Source organism: Vicia villosa, linkage group LG6 (assembly GCF_029867415.1).
Source record: "Vicia villosa cultivar HV-30 ecotype Madison, WI linkage group LG6, Vvil1.0, whole genome shotgun sequence".
NCBI lineage: Eukaryota > Viridiplantae > Streptophyta > Magnoliopsida > Fabales > Fabaceae > Vicia > Vicia villosa.
In genome coordinates, this window is record NC_081185.1 from 108114602 (window position 1) to 108139035 (window position 24434).

The 24434-nt window shown below is 33.6% G+C and overlaps 1 protein-coding gene and 1 pseudogene across 1 annotated transcript; both read left to right on the top strand.

Annotated features, from left to right (window-relative positions):
- The first annotated feature begins 10368 nt into the window (after window positions 1-10368).
- LOC131614315 (uncharacterized) lies at window positions 10369-15066 on the top strand. The gene is made up of 11 exons (XM_058885918.1): window positions 10369-10416; window positions 12674-12817; window positions 12900-13145; window positions 13281-13351; window positions 13431-13558; window positions 13640-13712; window positions 13800-13947; window positions 14054-14211; window positions 14307-14427; window positions 14503-14673; window positions 14893-15066. Exons 1-11 carry the CDS (start codon window positions 10369-10371, stop codon window positions 15064-15066), a joined length of 1482 nt encoding a protein of 493 aa, XP_058741901.1.
- Window positions 15067-16034: 968 nt separating this feature from the next.
- On the top strand, window positions 16035-21577 carry LOC131614316 (uncharacterized; annotated as a pseudogene).
- The last annotated feature ends 2857 nt before the right edge of the window (window positions 21578-24434 follow it).

Here is a 24434-nt window from a genome sequence, read left to right on the forward strand (position 1 = left end):
GGGATCCATCACCAAAATGATTTATGAATGAATGCATACATATGACATACTTACATATCACCGATCCGATGAAATACATCGCCTCACCATAACTCACCATTATCATCACCAACAAGTATGCACATGCTTCCGCAATCATTCGATCATGTACACATTTGACGCAATAAATATAACAATAACCACAATTCATCCATCATTACACCAATACATTTCCATACTAACAAAATTATATATATATATATATATATATATATATATATATATGTGTGTGTGTGTGTGTGTGTGTCGTCCTCGGTTTTTTGTGGGATGCGAACTGACTCTTCTTTTGTTTTTTGAATTGTGAAAATCAGAGAGTCGCAGCCGACTTTTATTTTATCCAATTAAGGAAAGGTTTATAAAAGAAACAAAAAAAGACCTTAAAGAGATTTTGGGTTCGGGGGTAGGTTATACAAAGGGAAGGTGTTAGCACCCTTTGTATCCATGGTTATCCATGGGCTCTTAATTGCTTAGCTCACTTGTTTGAATCGTTTGTCTTGCTTTGAAATGCTTGTATGTGGTTTTAAATATTTTGTAAAGAGTTAACTTTGTAATGATCCTTGTGCGGATGTATACAAAGTGTTTATCTTTCGAAAGATATTTTGATGGTTCGAAAAAAGATTTTTAACTTCGTAATGATCCTTGTTTGGATATATACAAAGTGTTGTCTTTTTGAAAGTTTTGTTTTGGAAAACAGTGATGTGGAAATGCTTTTGTTGTTTTTGATTGAGCAAGCAATTAGGAGGTATACCCTAAGTTTATAAGGTTTTTTCCATTTCTTTGGAAAATCTTCTTTGATTGGATACAGAAAGAAATTTGAATTGTATTTGAAACAGTAAGATTTGATTTTTGAAAAGAGTAACAGAGGGATTACCCTAAGAGGTGCAAGTGTGATTGTGTTTTGTTTTCAGATATGTTATCTTTGAGATTAGTGATCTAGCGCTCTAGTTTTATTCTTGTCATACACGCAGTTTTATATATACAGGAATTTAAAGTACGGGAATGTAAAATGCGGAAAATAAATCTACGCTATTACATCGATTGTGCGAGAAATGTAAACTACGCTATTTACATGAATTTGACAACCTATACACTTATCTATGAATTTAAATTGCAATAAGATAAAGGGAAAATATTTTGGATTTTTGGATGGTTGATTTTAATTAAAATTAATGCATAATTAATTTAATTAAAAGATCAAGAATTAGAAATAAAATTTAAACCTAAAAAATTAAGTCTAAAATATGTCCAAATTGTTTGTTAATTAATTTTAAAATATTTTTTTTTATTTTTGAAATTTGTTTTGGAGATTATTAAGTTAATTAACATATAATTATACACATAAATTAAACTTAAAGAGAAAAATATTCTAAATATGTACAAAATTAGTTTATAATATATAAACCTAATTTAATAAAAAGAAAATATTTTTTTCTGATTTTTTTGATAGGTTAAAAATTATTGAAATGGAAATATATGAATATATATTGATTAATTAAACAAAATATTTTAATTATTAAGAAAAATAAAATATTTTTGTGTCAAAAATTAAGACAATATTTTATCAACCTAAAAATATTTTTTGCATATTTTTCTGATTTTTAAAACTATTTTAAAATAATTTTGCAAAGAAAATCAAATAAAATGAAAAATATATTAAATCTGGATCTAGTGTGGTTAATAGGAGGGTCTATGGTGTGGATGCGTGTTCAGGTGCGTTGGATGAGGGGACAGATGGATCTGAAGGCTGAGATCATGAGGCACATGGTATGATGGTGGAACGCAAAGCACATGACTGGTCTGAAGTTTAAAAAACACACGCGCGTTTTCCAGCCAACCAGAGGACGCCACGTCTTCGTCTTCTTCATCTCTCTGTTGCTATATGCTCTGCAACTGTAGGTAAAGGTTTTACCTACAGTTTTTGTCCGTCGCTACAAACCTGTAACATGCTAAAACTTCACACAAGCATCAAAATTTATTGTGAGACCATGGATCAATTGCAAATGGTCCACTGATCACAACCATGGCCTTAGTTTCGTTTGATTTTGCCTTAAACAAAATAACCTAAAATAGAGCTCAAGAACCCTAAAATGGTAAGTGTTCATACAAGTGACCAAACTTCAATTAAAGCTCCAGAAACGTTCACCAAGTAACACCAATCATGAATATGCCATTAGAATTTATTTATTATGAGTGTATAATTGCAATCGAAGAAGTTTTTAAAAGTGCAAATCGTGAGCTATATAGGCGTGTTCTTGAGGTTTCAAGGCTTGAAATTGATCTGGTTAGCTTCAGTGATGTTCAAGGATCACGTTTGAGTGTTTAGTTTGGATTGAAATTAGCTTAAACTCAGAATTCGAAATTTAAATTTCTTTGAAAATTTCAAGTTGATACAAGTATGATACAAGCATATGTTTGGTTCTGAATTCGTGTATCTATTGTTACTGAAGTGTCCTAAGCTATTTATGAGCAATAGAGGTGCTGAAATCTTAAGCTAACAAGCATTGGTTGTCTTTGAACTTTTGAATTTTTTAATATAAAAGCTTTGAATACTTTGGCCATGGCTTCAATTTTCTTCACCCCTCTTGCTATAGGCCTGCTGTACATCTCTATGCTGCAGAAGTTAAGCTAACTTGGTGACTCAAGCTAAGGACAAAAGCTTTGGATAATTGTCTTGAACCATTTCTTTTTTAATTTAACTTTAAATGTAATAAAATTAAATTAAAAAAGAAACAAAAATTTCATGGGCCTAATGTTGGTCATGGGAGCCCTTTAACATCATTAGAAACATGTTTGGATCATGAATGCTTGGCCTCTTTTGGAAAAAAAACCATTTTGATCAATGTTGGTTTCATGCATTTTTCCAAAAAATAGCCAACTTCAACAAGGCATAAATCCCTCAATTTTGATCATATGAAGGAGTTCTTGTACTTTTTAGAAACCTCAAGATGTCCTCTACAAGCTACTTTGGAAGCTTTTTTGCATTTGGAGAAGTTATCTTGATGTTATGGGCTTTGACAAAAAAACACTTTTTGTTGACTTTGAAAATGACCTGTAATGTCTGAGCTCATATTTTCCAAATGGTAAATCCAATGACTATGGGACCAATTTCATTTGAAAGATAATTGAATTTCCTACAAAATAAGCTTTGGTTGGGATTTTTTGGATGAACGAGGAAAGAGTTATGGCCGGTCAAAGTTCAGTTGACTTTTTAGGAGAAAACCCTAATTTTGAAACTTAGGGTTTTGTTGATTTCTGAACTTTTCTTGATGAATTATGATCCACCATTGATCAAATGATGAATCTTTTGACAAAATATGGATGTTGACAAAAAAAATCATTTTTGACTGTCTGTTTACTTTTCGGTCAAACTGGTCGTCTGTTGACTGTTTGAGCTGCTGACTGTGCGTCCGAGCGAATCGAAGTTTGAAAATTTGTCTGGTGGTACTTTGAGACATATGGAGATCCATGAAATCCATTTTAGGTCTCAAAAAACTTGTTTTCCTGAAAAAAAACAAAAACCCTAGTTAGGGACTGTTTGTGTAGGAGACAGTTAAGCGTACCTGATTTTTGTGCAGTGTTGAGTCTCTGCTGATCATATGATTATCAGAAGACTTCTAGAACAAAAATCTTGGAATTTTTAAATGTGAAAGATTGATTTGAATGATGATACAAAACACGGAGAATCGTGCTGTCAGCGGGTTTGACTGTTAACTGGTTGTCTGGGCATTAACGTAACAATTAAAGTGAAAACTTAACAGCTAAAGTTAATTTTTTTTTCTTTTTGTTTTTGTTGTGTTAATGGTGAAAATTATTTACCTGAGTTGTTAGAAAAACACAAACATAATAAATAAATAAAATATACCGTACGCGAACGAAATTATTGATAATAATCTTGAGAAGGATTTAATGCACAGAAATAAATATTTAACTAGCAATAAACACACATAATACTATCTTGATAATTAAATGACGGTATAATAGATAGTATAATATTTAATACTGACAGTACAAATATTACATAAAAATATAGCGAACAGTACGACAAATATAATGAACGGTACGTTATTTGAAAGCGAAAGATACGACAAACTTTAAGTATGACGATTAAAAACCCATGCTATAAATAACAATATATAGATGCACGGGAGTGTAAGCATCCCAGGTCCGCATTTTTCAGGACTATGCAGACAGAAAAAGGACATGATCACCACCAAAACAGTGATGACCATAAGAAAAAACGTATCCATCCACTTTGCCATTCTTGCCGGGGAAGAAGAGAAAATATCTATGAGATAGAAATCTGGGAGATGAGTGAAATTTGATGTGAAAAAAAATGAGGGGTATTTATAGAGTAAAAAGAAGGATGGAGACGTCGGGGAATGAAGTGATACCGTACAAAAAAGGAAAATTTGAGTGGTAGTAGGATTTGAAAGAAAGTGTATGGTAGGGTTTGAAAAGAAAGATGTATGGAATAAAGTTAGGATTTGATTTGAAAAGAAAGGAAAAGATTTGAAAACAATAATATAGTACAAAAATTAGTGGGAAACAAAAAACTAATAATAATTTAATTGTTACCAGTACAGTCTGAATCCCCGGACTTTGCGCCTGCAAAATTTAATTCTGTACCAACTGCGTCAGTACTATTTATCTGCAAATAAATCTCAAATAAATAGCGTGTGTGAAGTGATAAACAGTACTTGGCGTTTGTGTAAGAATAAATTCAACAGCAAACCAAAATACCGTATAAGAATATTCTTAAAAAACTGAGTATTCATAAAATCAGGATATTTATGAAATAAAATCCAATATTATATGAAACTCCAAATTTTAGACAGAAGTCCGTTACCTTCTCTTTGAAAAAAGATGCGGGCAAATTTTGGGGTACAACAGTGTGCATAATGTTTCATTTTACCAAAGCAATTGAATCGGTTTTAAAAATAAAGTCGGGCCACTGCCCTTCTCACCAATTATCATATAAAACATTTAATTAGTCTTGCAACACCCAAAACGGCACCTAAAAATGATACACGGATCAAAATATACGTTGTTTCAAAGTTCAGCAAATTTATGCACCGCAGGATCCGCTTAGCGACCATCCAACGCGCTTATGGAATCAATTTCCAATAACCCCGCTTCAAGCGATCAAAGACAATAGCTAACTATGTTGGGACCTCCGCTTAGCGGGCTAGGTCTGCTTAGCGGGCTCAATTAATTTTTTGAAAAACGAACAACATCCGCTTAGCAGACGTGCGATTATGCAGAATTTCACCTCTGTGACAGACCTGCGATTCCACACATCCTTCACCTAAAATCCCTTCTAAACATCGGTTAAAGGAATAAAATCGTCATATACACCATCACACATCATCAAACATCAATAAAAACATATTTTCAATCAATAGGTCATGCAATTTCATCAATTACCCTAAACTATGACATTCCCAAACCTAACAATCTCAACCCCAATATATCCAATTGAATCAAACCATATCTTAATCAATTATATCACCTATAATCACATAATAGATATTAACTAGAAGAGTCCCCCCTTACCTTGGTTCAAAATCCTTGAAATCCCTCTTCCTCTTCTTCTCCTTTCTCTGTTCTTTCACGTGCTTTGAAAACTCTTTCTGACTCTTCTATCTCTCTATTTCTCAAATCCCTTTATTATTATTATGAAAGAAAAATAGAAAATAACTTCAGTAGGGCCTCAGACGTAGCACCCCCTCTTTACTAAACGCAACATCAAGCCCACTTACTTCTTTCACAATTTTCCCAATTAATTCGATTAATTAATTAACTCCAATAATTAATTTTAAATTCCAAATAAATAAATAAATAGGAAATATGAGGTGTTACAACTCCTTCAATGGAAAATCAATAATTAGTATGACATTCCAAAAATATACAAATAAATCAATGATTGATTTGATATATTAATAGTGAAACTAACTACCTGGAATCAGTTTTATGATATAATCATTTATATCATCAACCACTTCAATAGTTGAAGCCAAAATTGCTCTACTTTAAAGATAGCTTGATTCTTTGTAGTTATCAATTAGATCTGGATATGTACATGATACAATTGCTTCAGGAGGGTCCGTAAAATTGGATATAAAAAACTCATCTGGAATGGTAATGTTAGCATAACCATTATTTGGCTCTAAGATTGTTCCATCACCAATTTGTAGAATCCATTCTAAGAAATTTATGATATCTTCGGTGGTGGAAGATGAAGACCCATTTTGTAATCGCATGATCTTTGTAAGCTTAAGAACTTTGCAATGATCCCAAATATACGAAGCATTGATTTTTACATGTATAATATCAGATCTAGAACCTCTATGTATAATTGGAAGTATTTGTCTAAAATCTCCACCAAAGACAACCACTTTACCTGCAAAAATATTTTGACAAGCAATCTTGTCATCACTCATAATATCTTCCAGGATTTTATCAAGTGACTCAAAACAAAACTTATGTGACATTGGTGCTTCATACCATATAATGAGATCGGTTACTTTAAGTAAGTCGACAAGTTCATCTTTTTTCTCTATAATGCAAATGGATGTTTCAAGGGTAGGAACCAAAATCTTATATTTAGAACGAGTCGTCCTTCCACCTGGCAACAACAAACTTGCAATGCCACTTGAGGCAACGTTTAAAACAATTTGTCTTGTTTCAAAATATTGTCAAGATGTGTCAGATAAACTAAGTGATGATCCTCTCCAATCTAAGCAGTCAATAGAAATTGAATGACATACTTGTATGCAGATAATTATAATTACAAAGGTATATGAATTTAACTAAATAAGTTCAATTGACTTACTTTCTTGATAATATTCCTCAATTCATGAGCTATTAAATTAACAAACTTGATGCAGTCTTTGTCTCAGAAGACAACATTTGCAACATGTTTGTTGTACTCAACCTCTATTTCAACTTTGTACCTATAATAAACCATAAAACTCACTTAGAAAAAAGAAATTTACAGATTGAAGATAGTCAAGGCAAATATACTGCGTGTATTTATAACTCAAGGCAAACTCACTTAGTCAGTGGTGAGAGACCAGTTTGAACACAACCACATTCAAAAGGTTCCTCGGAAAACTTGTTTGCTTTCTTACAAGTGGGGCAAACCTCGTAATACCAACCAAACATGGAGCATTTAAATCTCATTATTTTACCAACTGTGATAGCATAGCACTCATGTAAGATCACATTAAAGAATAATAGCTCTTTCAAAATTTGGTTAAGCGTATTGTGCATCAACAGAGTAACTATTAAAGAGATACTTCTAAAATAATTTGAAGGTTTAACTTACCTTTTGTGCATCAATGATGTCTGCAATAGTCGGGACTTCCCTCAAGTTTCTGAAAGACTTATCTTGGTAAGTATGAATAAAATCAAAGGTTTGAGATAACGCTTGTGATGTTGATTTCAAACATTGATTTCACTTAACCTATATAAAATACACATGAAAGAAATTTGAAAAAGACATTATGAAAAGTTTGATATTATAATAGACATGGACCAATTATTTACCTTACTTTAAATGCTTGAACTTGTGGATGGTCTAAATTGATGAATAGTCTGGATCCACTCCAAGCATTTGAAATCTGAAGTTTTTCAGATGTTGCAATAATTTAAGGTATATGGTAAAAGAGAACATGACATGTATAAGTTGTGGGCAAAAAAAACCATTAAGAAAGGTATTACATATGCTTTGCTTGCACATTACGTGTGTTAGAGTTGGCAAAACTCATAAAATTATTTCCATAGTCCTCCCATTGGGCCAATTCAATGATGGATCCAGTTTCATCTAACACAATTATGTTGGCACATGTTTTCTTGTTTGCTCCATGCGTTTGAGTCTTGACAACTTCATGCGAAACTTCAATCAAATTTGTAAACCAAGAGTAAAGAACAATGTCAAAGTAATTAGGAAAATATAACAAACAACATAACATGTAAATTAGTGTGGCTATTGAAATTTCCCATACAAACAGTCAGACTTAAACGATCCATTGAAAAATCCAGTGATGGACTTAAATTGTATTAATGTGGAGGGAAGTTAGGAGTTTGAATCTTGGATTCAATAGTACTTCCACCGAACACGAACATCAGTTTATTGTCACATGCCTTGAATTGTAAAGAATTGATCATGGGCTCACTGTTATACAACATGTAAGTATTAGACTCATTCATTTTGTCAACCCACTATTTGAATTCCCTACTTTATCTCACGACTTGCATCTGTTCTTCCTGCATAACATAACAAAATGTATATTGAGGAATTGTTCAATTATGAATCTTACAAATAGAGGGAAGTAGAAAAGACCTTTGTATCTTGTATAACCAACTCAAGATGTTGTTGGCCATTGCGCTCTCTAACAATCCCGAGGCCAACAATATGAATGGTCATCTTCCATATCTTGATCCCTTTTTTCAAGTCACCAATAATGATAGGAGGCCTTGATATTCCTCACATGTTCAAGTATATTAATATGAGAAGTAGGTAAAACAAATTCAGTGAGCAACAAAGCCAGCAAAACAAATCGCAGAACATGAAAGCATAAAAATGATAACCGCATAGATATTCATCAATTAGAAACGATTACAGCATAAAAAATGAAAACATGGATGAAGTCGACATAAACCTTTCTATGGAAGAAGATGGAGGACCAGTTATGTGAAATTATATTGAGTAGACTACGTTTTGTAATGAAAGGGTTTTGTGTAGGAAAAGGAAAAAACCATATGAACATTGATGTGGCCGTCAGTCATGCGCGGTAAACCATCACGATAATAATTGGAAAGGAAACATTCAAAATCATCCACATAAATGAGTTTTCCTTTTGCAGTGTTTGTTTTAAAATAAATTTATTGGTCATAGGTTAATGCAGATGAAAGCAAACGTTGAAAATAATTCCACATGAATGAGCTTTCTTTTTTGTAGTGTGTGTTTTAAAATAGAATCGAAATCCCATTTGTATCACATTTGTGTATTAGTTATATAAATTTTTGATATATATTTTGACCAAATATTTAATAATTTTTAATCAAAATATAACTTTATGTATAGGATTCAAAAAACAATGTAGCCCAAGTGACCTAGGGGTCCAACAAACCAAAACTACCAAAAAAGACACCTAATCTAAGGCAAGAGTAAACTACTCAAGTGCTTCCTCATCTTAGGTACATTCCACATCTATAGGTTGTTGCATCAATAATACTTGATACAACAATATCTTGATTACTTTGCTCACCAAAATATGTTTGGTTATGTACTTTCGTATATTGTCTCTATTGCGGCACATTGACTAATTATGAATTTGGATTCTTTTTTCCTGCACAAACTATTAATCCACTTACTCTCTTCCCTCCACTCCACTGGCCTATGGTAAATATCTAGCCATGCCAGCACTTTCCTTCAAATTATATTCATTTCTTTGCAAGAGATGAGGAGATGGTCAATTGTTTCAATTTCCCCACAAAAACTGCATTTATCCTCAGCCAACATACCAAATCTATGAAGCCTTTCCTTCGTTGGTAATTTTCTATGGTACGCCATCCACATAATATGATTTGCACAAGATCGTGCCATATTGCCATGAATAGCACTTCACTAGTCCATATTTTGACTATCTCATGTGATAGCATTGTACAACTTCTTTGTAAAGAACACATTTTGTTCCACCATTGTTTTCCATTCTTGCAAGTTATCAAAATCCTCCCTAATCCAAATTATTTTCTTTAATATCCAGGATGCAAAATTCTTAATAGGTATTTGCATAAGTTCTTCACCCTTTGTATAAAAGGTGTGAACCCAACGGATCCAAAGGCTATTAGCTTTTGCATTAAGGTTCCACAGGTTTTTAGCGAAACAAACCTTGCTCCATTCCTATGGAGATATGGTATTAACCCCCCCCCCTTTCTTTTTGGGTTCACACACGTCTTTCCATGCAACAGGTGACTTACGAGTAATTGTGTCAGTTCTAGCCCAAAGAAAGAATCTGCAAATAACTTCAACTCTCTTTATAATCCACTTGGGCAGAGGCAAACTTTGCAGCCAAAAATTACTGATTGAAAATAACATACTTTGAATAAGTTGCGTTCTCCCAGCAAAACTCAACAATCTTGAGCTCCAATGCTGAATTCGACTAACAATATCTTCAATCAGCTCTAGACAATTGTGAACAGATAATATCTTGCTTGTGAGAGGTACCCCAGGATACCTAAATGGAAAATATCCTTCCTCAAAATTAGTGAACCTAATGATCTCTTGTTTCTCTTTGGCCTCCACATTTCCAAAGTAAGCTTTACATGGATGGATTCAAAGCCAAAGTTGTTGTTGCTGCAAATTCCTTTAAAGTATTCATCACCATCCTGACATACCCACTATCTCTTCTTGATAATATGAGGAGATCATCAGCAAAGCAAAGATTGATGATCTATAACTTATCACACTTTGAATGGTAGTTAAAGTTAGGATTATCCCCCGTCTTTTACAGAGTTTTGTGCAAGTATTCCATAATCAAAACAAATAAGAGAGGAGACAAGGGATCCCCTTGTCTCAATCCCCTATTTGCTTTCACATTATCAGACAACACATTATTGACTTTATATCTATAGGAGACAAATTTTACCATTAACATTGTCCACCTAATGAACTTGTTTGGGAAGCTTAACTCTGCCATAATGTCTTAAAGGGCTCTCCATTCCACACTATCATAGGCTTTCTTGATATTCATTTGGAGCATACAACGAGGTGCCCCTCCCTTGGTTCTATATGCCCTAACTAATTCATGAGGAATCAACACGTGATCTTGCTAATGTTTACCTGGGACAAAGGTTGCCTGACTTGCATCCATATGCTACTAAGTACCTTGCTCAACGTCTTAGCCATAATTTTGGATATAACTTTATACATTATGGTAAAGCGAGATGTGGGCCTGTAATCAATAACCTTACTAGCAGATGCATGCTTTGGTCCAATGTGTTGTTGAGTGACTTGTACATCCTCTCACTACATAAAAACTCTTGCATTACTTCAATGATGTCACTTTTTATTATGTGCCAAGCCCCTTTGAAAAACTTTGCCTCATAACCATCTATCCCAGGTGCAGTCAGATACTTTTTGCCTGCCTCATAGATTTCTCATCCAGTTATTGGAGCAATCAAGTCCCTACATTGCCTACCATTTTGTTGTTTCCCCCTTCTCATTACATCTATGCCTATTTTCTTCATTGAGGTAGCTTATGTGCCAATCAACTCCAAATATTTAACATTATTATGAGTTAAATATACAAAATCCCCTATAATATAGGCGAAATTCGCTTTTCCCCCTGTAATTTTTTTCAAACACTCCCTTGAAATACAAAAATACTATGTCTTTTGCCCCCTAAGTGTAAAGTTTACCCCCTGTAATATTTTTTTTATTTGATTTCCCCCCTAAATTTGGTGTTTAATTTGCACGCTTAAGGGGGTAATTCAAACAAAAAAATATTACAGGGGAGAAACTAAAAAAAACATTATCAGGGGGTAAAGCGAATTTCACCTATATTACAGGGGTGAAAAGTGGTATTAACCCTATTATTATTAACTATAATTATTATTTTGAATCTAACGTGATTTATATCGTATATATCTATATATCAATTATCATTAATTATTAGTTTTTTCATTATATAAGTTATATAAAAAAAAACTCTTCTTTCTACCTTCTTAATTATATATACTTTTTATAATTATTAATTTTATTTATTAATTGTTAATTATTTTTAAGTTTATTTATCGATTCAATTCAATACTGTATCTAATTCAAATTATTGGATTTAATCGAGAATAATGAGAGTTTAAATCCTAATTTTTATTCATTCTTATATTTGATTTTTTTACGAATAACCAACTTTTTCAACTAAATTCCCCAATAATCATGCTTCCCTATTATTTACCTAAATAATCAGGTTTCATTTTGAAAATAAGTGCAGGCATCTTCGTTTCATTTTGAAAATAAGTGCAGACGTCATCTCATATGACACATACACTCAAAAAATAACTTTGGCGTTTTATGAGATGACTAATAGGTGACATCATAGTGATGTCATTTATATATTAGTCATTTCATATGGCGCCTAAGTTACTTTTTGAGTGCATGGCGTATGAGATGACGTCTACATTTATTTTCAAAACAAAACCTGGTCTACTTTAACATATAAAAATGAATTACCACCAAATTGCCTTAATTACCCTAATCACAAACAATTAAACATGGTTTTGCATACTCCTGAGCGTCATTTTACATCTAATCATGATTACATTCCAACAGTTTATTTAATGCAAAACTTCTGTATTGGAATATGAAAAAACCTGCACTACGTTCTATACTGTTATTGCATTGGAACATACATATTAAATAAACCCTACCTTTTCATTATTTCTCCCTATGTCTATATATTTACGTATAAACTCTTCCATTTGCATTTGCTAACTGTTCCCTCTCCCCATTCCCGTTTTTCAAACAAAAGTTGAGCGGTAGGGTTTCGTTTCACCTTCCCCATTTTCATTCTTAGTCTCCATTCAACCTTACTGATATTTTTCTGTTACTTCCATTTTTGTTTCTAAACAGAATATGAGCCGAAAATTTTCCCCCATTAAGGATGTCAACGATTCAAAAGAAACATGGAGATTGGCCGTTCGAGTTGTTGATATTTGGAGTGTTATCAACAGCAAGGGTAAGGAGCATCTGGAGATGGTTATAATGGACGTATCGGTAATGCTTCGTATTCTCTCAAATCGTTTATTAGCTTATTATATTTTTCAGTTATGATATTGTTGTTGTTTGTCATCAACAGGGTGATAGGATACAAGTTTTGATTCGTTCTAACCACACACCAAAATGGAAAGCACGAATACGCGAAAACATGTCTTGCATAATCAACAATGGAACTGTTTATGATAACGATTTTCAGTGGAAGCTCTGTGATCATGACAAGAAGTTTGTGTTTATTGGTGGTACAACTGTGAAGGAAGTTGATATTCAGAACCTTCCTCCCAAAAGATTTTTTTCAAAGACTTTACTGATATTCTTGGAGGCAATTGTGAGATGAATCGACTTGAAGGTAAATATATTAGGTCATTTAATTTCTTCCTACTACAATTTGTTATATTATTACATAAGTTGATTTTAACTTACTCTTTCACTATGTTTTGTAGATATCATTGGTGTGGTTCAGGAAATCAACAATTTTCAATATAACAATTATGGAAAAATGTCATTTGTTTCATTGAGTCTTAAAGACGTGAAGTAAATTATCTGAATTGAAATATTATAAGTGTGTGCCATCATTATTATCATATTGATCCTTTTATAATTTTTTCTGCAGAGGTGTCATAGTTAACTGCACATTATGGGAGAGCTACGGAACAAAATTTTTGGACTTCTACCACGATGAAAAAAACAGTGGTGCTATTGTAATAATACTAACTCATGCAATGATAAAGGAATCACAAGGTTTGTATCAATAGTCTCCTATTATTAAGATGTGATATCTGTCTGTAATTAATTTGATACTCTAATTTTTATCTATTTCAGTTTCAAATGGATGGAGTGGATCTAAATTGCTTATTAACGAAGACATCCCAGAGATAACTGAGTATTTATCAAAGTATACACAAATTGGAATATTCTTAAAGTATAATAAGCTCTTTTAAAAATTATCATCATTTACATTCATTTTTGTACAATGTTTCAGGTTAACTGCAAATGAGCAGACTGAAAAGCCTTCGCAGTCCTCAAAGGGAATGTCTCTTTGGTCTGGTGCCTCTCAATTCACCCCAGTTGAAAGTTTCGTTCATAAGGCCAAGTGTATATCTCTGAGTGACCTTTGCAAGGTGAAACAGGTAAATGGTTATTGAAAATTTGAAATAGTAACATCAATATTATTTTATACAGATGATTTTGTGTTAGAGTGTTGCATTTATTAATATTTAACTTATTGTATCTTAGGACATGTTATGCGTTACTGTTGGAACAACTCAAAGGTTTTTTGTCTCAAAACACGGTTGGTTTTATTATGGATGTACTAAATGTTCTTTAAAGGCATCTGATGTGAACAATCCATACAAATGTTCATGTGGACAGAATGTAGAACATGCCATACCAAGGTTGTATTTTACAATTGTTCATCAGATTAATTCATTTGCCATGTTTCAATATTTGTAATGTTCTAATAGTTTTTTGCTATGCATTTATCTAAAAGGTATCGAGTTGACATATATGTAGTTGATGGTGAATCAAAATTCCGCTTTGTGTTTTGGGACACTGACTGTGCTGACATTATTGGAAAGTCTACTGATAGTATTTATAAAGCAATGCTTGAGGTTAAGTTTAATTCATTACCTATTTTAATATCTATTTGTATTAAGTGTTGTACTTACATGAAATTTAATGTGTAGGAAGGTGACGACGATCCAATGATATATCTAGATGAACTTGACATGCTTCTTGGTAAAAAAATGGCGTTTAGGGCTAAAGTTCAGCTAACATTTGGCCAAGCATCTGTTTGGAAGCTTTCTTATGATGAAGAATTTGTAAAGGAAATTGAGAAAGATTATATTACTGATGAAGTATGGAAATTTTTGTTTGAACATATACATATGTCTTTTATCAATATTTGTATCTTAATCTTCATCTCAATCTCTGATCTGCAGGGGGATAGCAAATATTTAAACCAAAACCCAGTCGTTGATCGTGTCGATTAATCCATTGTATGTTAATGTTGCCTGAACTTTATCCTGTAAATTGCATTATTTTCTTTATACTTACTGTTAATTTTTTTCTTCCAGGAGTCGTTGTCTGCATACGGAGAAAATGATCCTGATAAAGTTGTGACCAATACTCCATCTAAAGGAAGTCCCGTTAATCTTGATGCTGTAGATTCCGAATTTCAAGCGTATGGTACTACTCAACTTTCAGGAACAAAGCCTGCAAAGAAAGTTAAGATTGAATCTGATGCCTGAAGACTCCTATGAACCAGTTTATGGGCCAACATTTTTATTATTTGTGATTTATTTGTTTCCTGTTGTTTTAATTTATTGGAACAAAAGACACGAGTTATCAGCTATGGATTATCTATCAATGTTTATTTGGTTTTTGTTATAATTTCTCCGAACCAATGGTTTTTTGTAATATTGTGATCTTCCAAAGCTAAATATATTAACTGTCATTTGTGTTTAATAGTGCATGTTATATTGCCCGAGTAAACAAATAATCCATATGAATTGGAAAAACAGTTTGAATTAATCACCGTACATGATATTTCTTCTTACTTGAAAGTGAAAATTAATTTTTGATTAATCTACTTTAATATATGAATCCTTCTCAGATGCAGAGTATTTTTTTTAATAAACCATATTTTTGTCATTGATATTTACAGTCAGTTAATGCAGTATAAGTTGATTACTGACGTCTCAAGCATCAGAAATTTAAAACATTACTATAAAGTAGATTTTTCAACAGACCAAATCTTAGGCAAGTTTTTTTAATTCATCAACAAAATTTGCAAACAGCATGCATGATGTAAATAAATACTAACGACGTATGTTTAACAAGTTTTTTTATGTGACTCTTGAAAACTGCACCAGCATGATGTCAACCATCATACCTACCTAACCTATAACGTGTAACTTGCACTAGATTATTATCTTAGTTGTGCATGCAGTCATTTACCAGTGCATCGATTTTATTCTTATTGCCTCTGCACGCTTCATGCAATTATGGTTGCTTGGTGCATTAATGATTAGCTTATTTAATGATTAAGTCACAATATTTTGACTTTCAAGAAATATTAATTAACATAAACCTTTCATATTCAGCTGCTTCCCTCCATATAAAAAAGTTTGGAGGGAGTTTTTGTCCATATATTTGCTGCTTGCCTCATTATTCAGCCATATTTTGAAAAATGATTGTAAGTTCAAAGTAAAAAATCATGGAAAAGAAACAAAGTGTTGAGCATGATCACTTCATAAATGTTATCCGAAGAAAAAGGCAATTTGATGCAAGACAACATAGAAGGCGTGTGCTAGGAGCTAAGAGAGCCAAGAGATTGGCGTCAATTAACAAAGAAAATGCATATCAAACTCATTCTCATACTGATACTGTATCTTCACATATCAGATTTCCACTATCTTCTATTTCTCCAAATATTCCAAGTTCCAGCATAACTGATCGAAATACAAGGCAGAAAACTCATAGTATATCAACTTTGAATACATTGCCAAGTTCATTAACAAAAAAACGCCCAAGAGTTGTTTCTGTGAGGAACATTAACAATTTAGGAGTTAACCTGGGAAGGAGATTTGATAACGAGTTTATGCGCGGTGCGACAGCATCTTCAAGCCATACGCCAAATCCAAATTCCAATGTCAACGAACTTTTCCAAGATGACAGTGAAGGCGATGCAGGTTCTGGTAATACTTCAGATGGTAAGTAACTTTTTTTGTTGGATTATTAACCGATATTGAATATTCATACATTTCACCAATATATAATACCATAATATTTGCGAAATATTTTTTACTATGTTGTTGTAGCCTGCAGTTCAGTTTCTAACTATTCAATGGACGAGCATGACGTAGGTTTCGACACTGACATTGAAGAATTAGATGTTCGAAGATCGGGTTGTAGATTATTTTATAAATATGTTTCTTTCTTTCAAATTTCATGATGTATTATGTATTTTACCTAACAATTGTACATATTCATTTAGGAGAATACTACGATTTAGGTGACCCATCATGTGAGTGTCAACAATGTGGTGCAAATATGTGGTATATGGAGAGGAAGAACAAGTCTCGACATTCTGCTAATCCTAAGTTCTCAATGTGTTGTGGAGAAGGAAAGGTTCAAATACCTTTGTTGAGAGAACCCCCACCCATATTGCAGAGCCTGTTGTTCGACCAAGACAAAAGTGAATCAAATCTATTCCAGCAACAAATTCGTCTTTACAATATGATGTTCGCATTTACTTCTCCGGGTGCTAAAATGGACAACAGATTTAACAATGGTAGAGGTCCTCCTAACTATCGTATTCAAGGTCAATCATGTCATCATATAGGTAGCATGTTACCACTGCCAGGTGAAAAGGCCCGTTTTGCCCAACTCTATATATTCGATACAGAACATGAAGTTCAGAATAGAATTGATATTTTCAGGTTTATTACTTTAGCTATCTTTGTTTCGTCACTGTTTATTATTTTGTTGTTGCAATTTTCAACAATCTGAACTTTATACGTTGGGTGTTTGCAGAAGAAGGGACGGAGTTGATATTAATATAGTGGAAAATTTGTCTTCAATGTTATATGAACATAATGTTCATGCTCAGTCTTTTAAGATGGCAAGGGATAGACTTTCTGAAGGCAATGTGGCAGATCTAAAACTCCGTCTCATTTCTGAGCGCCAAAATGATGGAAGGGTATATAATCAACCAACAGTTTCAGAAGTTGCCGCTCTCATTGTTGGTGATGTTGATACTGCAGAAAAAAGGGATATTATAATGCAAAAACAATGTGGCCAACTTCAGAGAATAGATGAATATCATACGTCTTATTTGGGATTTCAATATCCTTTACTTTTCCCTTACGGTGAAGATGGTTACAGACCAAACATACGGCATCGCAATAAAGGATCTAACATGGTTCGTAATGCAGAAACAACGACTACGGTATCGGAAATTGAGGATGTTCCATGGGAGGAAGCAACCAAAAGAAACAGACTTACAATCAGAGAGTGGTTCGCCTTTAGGATCCAGTCAAGAAAAAATGAGGCACAGACAATTCTCAGGTCAAGGAGGTTGTTCCAGCAGTTTTTGGTAGATGGTTTTACAATGATGGAATCTGAGAGACTTTGATGGTTAAGAAAGAATCAGTCAAAACTACGAGTAGGGAAGTATGATCATCTTGCAGATGCTAGGACAAATGGACATACACGTGGTGCAGCTACAGGGAAAAGAGTTGTCCTACCATCGTCATATGTCGGAAGCCGTAGATTTATGGATCAGTTATACTTTGATGGCATGGCAATTTGTAGTTATGTTGGATTTCCTGATTTGTTTATTACATTCACATGTAATCCCAATTGGTCGGAAATACAACGCGTATTAAGTTCTGCAAATCTGAAAACGTCCGATCGTCCAGATCTCATAACAAAAATCTTCAAATTGAAATTTGATGCGTTGCTGTCCGATTTGACTAAAGAGAGTATCATGGGAAAGGTTCTTGCGTGTAAGTAATTTATAACTTTGATTAATTTAATTTCCTTATTCATTTTGAATGTCATATTATAAACCAATATCTTAATTTTATATTTGTAGATATGTACACAATTGAGTTCCAAAAAAGAGGTATGCCCCATGCGCACATATTAATTTTCCTTCATCTGTCGAGCAAGTATCCAACACCTGCTGACATTGATTGTATCATATCAGCAGAAATACCAAACAAAGACACTGACGAAGAGTTATATAACTTGGTCAAATCTCACATGATACACGGACCTTGCGGAAATGCTTTTCGTAATTCTACGTGTATGAAGGAAGGAAAATGTTCTAAATACTTCCCTAAAGAATTCAGACGTGATACGATCGTTGATCAAGATGGATATCCGGTTTATAGACGAAGGGACAACGGACACACAGTTTCTAAGAATGGAATTGAGATTGACAACAGATTTGTTGTTCCTTACAATTCAAAGTTATTGTTGAAGTACAGAGCTCATATTAATATGGAATGGTGCAATCAAAGCACATCCGTCAAATATTTGTTCAAATACATCAACAAAGGATATGACAGAATAACTGCTGCAATTGTCATGAATGAAGATGGATCTGTTTCGCAACATGACGACGTTGATGAAATAAAGCAGTATATTGACTGTAGGTACGTTTCTCCAAGTGAAGCTGCTTGGAGAATTTATGGTTTTTCCATTCATGGAAGAAAACCAGCTGTAGAAAGACTTCACTTTCATGGTGAGGGGCAAAATTCTGTTTTCTATACTGATGTCAGCCCTATCACCACAGTCCTTGATAAACTGAGCGTTACCGAGTCGATGTTTACATCTTGGTTTGAAGCAAACAAGAAATACGATGAAGCGCGCCAACTAACGTATAGCAATTTTGTTTCAAAGTTTGTATACGTTAAGAAAAAGAGAGAGTGGAAACCCAGACAAAAGGGATACACAAATGGAAGACTAATTTGGGTTCCTCCAACTACTGGGGAATTGTACTATCTCAGGATGATGCTAACACATGTTAAAGGACCGAAAAGCTATGATGAAATAAAGACAGTAAACAATGTTAAGTACGATACTTTCCGTGATGCATGTTTTGCTATGGGATTTATTGGGGATGATCGAGAATTCATATCTGCAATAACAGAAGCATTTCATTGGGGTTCTGGACATTATTTGAGATTACTTTTTGTTCACATGTTATTGTCAAGTAGCATTAATAGGCCTAAGCATGTATGGAGTAAAACTCGACATCTGTTATCTGATGGAATTCTTTATTCTCAGCAAAGGATTGCAAACAACAGAGGTATATTTTCAATTGTGATCAGAATAATTAATTTCTTATTTGAAGATATTTTCCAATATTTACCATCTATTTCTTTATATTATTTATTAACAGGTCTGCGGCTAACGAATGAAGAAATTCTCAATCTAACGTTGATTGAAATTGAAAAACTTCTTCGACGCAGTAGAAAGAGTTTAAGTGATTTTCCTGGAATGCCAAAACCACATGGTTACATCATTGAGGAGCTTGGAAATAATTTAATTTACGAAGAGAGAAACTACGATCCTGCTGGACAACTTCAAGAGTTTAATACGCTGTATAATAACCTCACAGGTCTAAATAGTAGTTAACAACAATTACGTAGAAGAATTTCATATTATTTAGAAATTTATATTGCTAATATGAAGCATCTAAATTATATCTTCACTAAATTTCATATGAACAAAGAGATGTTTTCAAATAAATCTCGACGGCTGTTGATACCCAGAACGGAGGCGTATTCTTTCTGTATGGATACGGCGGTACAGGTAAAACATACATGTGGAGAACATTAGCTTCCTACATAAGATCAAGAAGACAAATATGCTTGACAGTTGCCTCTTCAGGTATTGCATCCCTGTTGCTCCCTGGTGGTCGAACGACACATTCTAAATTTAAAATTCCCATTCCCACACTTGAATCTTCGACATGCGACATTAACAAGGGTAGTGACAGGGGTGACATGCTAAAAGTATCAAAATTGATTATTTGGGATGAAGCTCCGATGTGTCACAAATTTTGTTTTGAAGCTTTGGATAAAACCCTCAGAGACATCATGGATGGATCCAGGGCATCGGATAAAATATTTGGTGGGAAGGTAATTGTGTTTGGTGGGGATTTCAGACAGATTCTACCGGTTATTCCAAGAGGCAGCCGTTCAGATATAATTCATGCAACTATCAATTCATCATACATTTGGGATCATTGTAGGGTTTTGAAACTTACATAAAACATGAGGCTTCAGCAATCTGGGACGACTACATCAGCATCCGACTTAGAACGATTTTCAAATTGGATATTAAAAGTTGAAGATGGAAAACTAGCAGAACCTAACGATGGCTATGCTGATATTGATATCCCAGCAGATATTTTGATATCTAATTTTGATGATCCGCTTCGAGCAATATTCAAAAACACTTATCCAAATTTTGAAGCTAACTTCAACAATGTAGCTTTTCTGCAGTCAAGGACAATATTGGCTGGAACAATTGAGACAGTAGATGAAATAAATCACTATGTATTAGATAATCTTCCAGGTAATATTAAATTTTGTGTGAATATTTATCCGATGATTTTTCACTTCCATTTTTAACAGATCGTAATATAAAGTCACTCCATTTTCAGGGGACGAAAAGGAATACTTAAGCTCTGATTCAGTCGACACGCATGATGGTGATGGCAATGAATGTTTTGATGTTTTAACACGCGAGTTTTTGAATGGATTGAGAACATCGGGACTTCCTAATCATAAGATCAGATTGAAAGTAAATACTCCAATCATGCTGCTCAGGAATATTGATCAAGCAGAAGGCTTATGCAATGGAACACGTCTAATCGTTACAAGATTGGCTGATCATGTTATTGAAGCCAAAATAATTTCAGGCAAGAACATCGGTGGTATCATTTATATTGCACGAATGGACATTACTCCAACGCAGACGCCATGGCCATTCAGGATGACACGAAGACAGTTTCCTATAACGGTCTGTTATGCTATGACTATTAATAAATCTCAAGGTCAGTCTTTGGATCATGTTGGCATATATTTGCCGAGGAGCGTATTCAGCCATGGCCAGTTATATGTTGCAGTTTCAAGAGTAAAGAGCAGAAAAGGCCTTAAAATCTTGATCCATGATAAGGAGAAACATCCATTGACCACCACAACAAATGTGGTCTTCAAAGAAGTGTTTGAAAATGTGTAGTCTATATGTTTTCGCAATATCTATGGACCTATTGTTATTGGTAGAGATTTTGTGCTTGGTTGCCTAAAATTAGGTTACAACTTAAACAACTTATTAACTGTCATGAATTAAAGATTTGATATGACCTTTGCATACTGATAACATATTTTCATCTGTAAAGCTGGATTGAAAAATGATGATGAATGTTAGCTGGCATAATATCAATGATTACAGAACACCATCAATTAAAAGATTAGCAAAGGCAAAAATTGATGTTGATAACCATTCTTTAAATCCATTACAGAGCCATCGATGATTACAATCTAAGTACCATCAACAACAAATTTAAAGCTACAAATAAGAGCTTTACATATTCATCAGCTACTTTTTTTCCCTAAGTACACAAACATCAGATCTGAATATGGAATCATGGAGAATTCTATGAAATCTCCAACTTGAAGATTTTTTGACTTTGCATAATCGTACCATCCAACTCCAATATGATTTTCATACTCATTCCTTCCAGCCCTAAGAATACGACAATGATATTCCTTTCCGTCAATAAGATCTACCATCCTTATTGCATTTTGGTCTTTACGAAAACATGTCCTTGATATTTCCATTGGAATATTCTGCATTGCAACTTTCTACTTATTAACCTCAGATATCTATAGATCTATATACGGCAGTGGATTTAAGTGGGTTTTGAACTTACCAGAGCATTTTTGGCCTCGCCTATTCGCTTCTGTGACATTAGATTTCCACTTTACCTCCCCGGTGTAATCAGCCATGCATTCAGCTTCTGTAAGAAACCCATCTTTTATAAGTGTTTCAAACATCTTTTCCTGATCTTCCTCAAACTCTTTGTTAATGTTACGTGCCCATTGAAGACTGTCTCTATCAGGATCACTGAAACATATATTTTAAAGAATACCACTGCTATTAAGCAAATAGATGAGAAATCAAGGGAATCCAGTTTTTTTATTACAAGATGCATGCAAAGTATACTCACCTGCTTGATGGAGAAGGGACAAATGGAACTCCCCACTTCACCATATCAGAATTAAATTTTATAAGACAATATTCTGATGCACTATGACAATAATTTCTATATATAGATAGTGATACTCCTTATAATTGGGCTAGACAACACTGATGGGCCTACATAATTTATATGTACAATTTTCCAAGATGTTAGGTAAACGAGTTTTAACAACAAAAAGTAATTGTATATATTTTTTTAGTAGTTCATAGATGTTACAAATCTTAAATTTAGATATCCATGACCCTATATTTCCCTCTGTACATTTAATAAATATTTTTGGCTACTTAAACTGAAGTTGCTATATATCCAAGTTGACTGTATAATATGTATTATTTATAAACACTAATTTGGTTTTAACATGGTAAATTGTTTATCAAACAAAAATTTCTTAAAAAAACATTTCATATAAACTTTATAACTATTATATTTAGTTAACTCTTAAAATGCATATAAATAAACTGTTCTAACACACATGAGCCAATCATGATGGCCAATGTAAAGGTGAAACTGTTAAGTATGTAGAACATTAAGTTTTGCAAAACAAGTAACCATTAAAAAATTTAACACTAACTTGGTTTTAACATGGTAAATTGTTTATCAAACAAAAATTTCTTAAAAAAACATTTCATATAAACTTTATAACTATTATATTTAGTTAACTTTTATAATGCATATAAATAAACTATTCTAACACACATGAGCCAATCATGATGACCAATGTAAAGGAGCAACTATTAAGTATGTAGAACATTAGGATTTGCAAAACAAGTAACCATTAAAAATTGTCCAGCCCAGCAAAATAGTTTTGATAGAGTCATGCATCATTACAGTAAAACTACCAACCCATAGGGGAGGCAAACAACATTGTTCAAATAGGTTATAAAAGTCACCACCAGATACACAAAATTAAAAGATTTTGGTCTTTGAAACTAATTAAACAACAGAAAAGTAAGCAAGTTTCTTCCACATGTTTTCAACAGCCCCATCATTTCTTCTTCATTGTAACATAAATGAAAGTACCATGTCGCGCCAACTGACAAGTCAGTGTGTCACCTTTCTTGAACCCCTTGGCCTTCACATAGGCGTACCATCCTTGAGTCATGTATTTCTCAGACGGACTTGGAGCCCCGTTGCAGTATGCCGTCTTCACAGTACACTTGAATTGTTGAAGCAAATCACAATCTCTAATAGTTACCTCCTTCTGATTACTTGCCAAGCAGTCTATTGCTATCTGCTTAGGGAAATGCTGCAACAACACAAAGATTCATTGAATAAACATTTGAGATCTGCAAAGTATTAATATATGAGGAAGATTTTCAGTATGCTTACCTGGACATTATCCTTTTTTACTTTTGAATTCTTTATAGCAATATCCCAGCAGTACGTTGGCTTTCCCCCCCACATTCTTATCCTAACATTTGAAAGATTTTTCCCCTTCTTCGCAAGTTTCATTATCCTCTTCTCACTCCCATCTGTAACGGCTCTTTTGTTGGCAGTCCTTCCCAGATTTTTGGTATTTGTCCTCTTCTCAACTTCAGTTGCTTTCTTCCCAGCTGTTTTATCAACAACAGTTTTGGACTTCTCAGTCTTTTTGTTAGTTGGTACATTATCGTTCCCAGAGACAAGGGGGACATCATCTTCTTCAACCTTAACACTCCTCATAGGAACAGCAGTGTTGTTGACATTTGGAACTACTGCAGGGGCATTCTTGCAAGTTTCTGCAAATCTAACAGATTTCTTCGAATTTGCTTTACCCTTTCTAACCGACTTGACAGATGATTGTTTTACTGAACCCTCTCCAACCTCATCCACGAGTTTTTGTATTTCATTCAT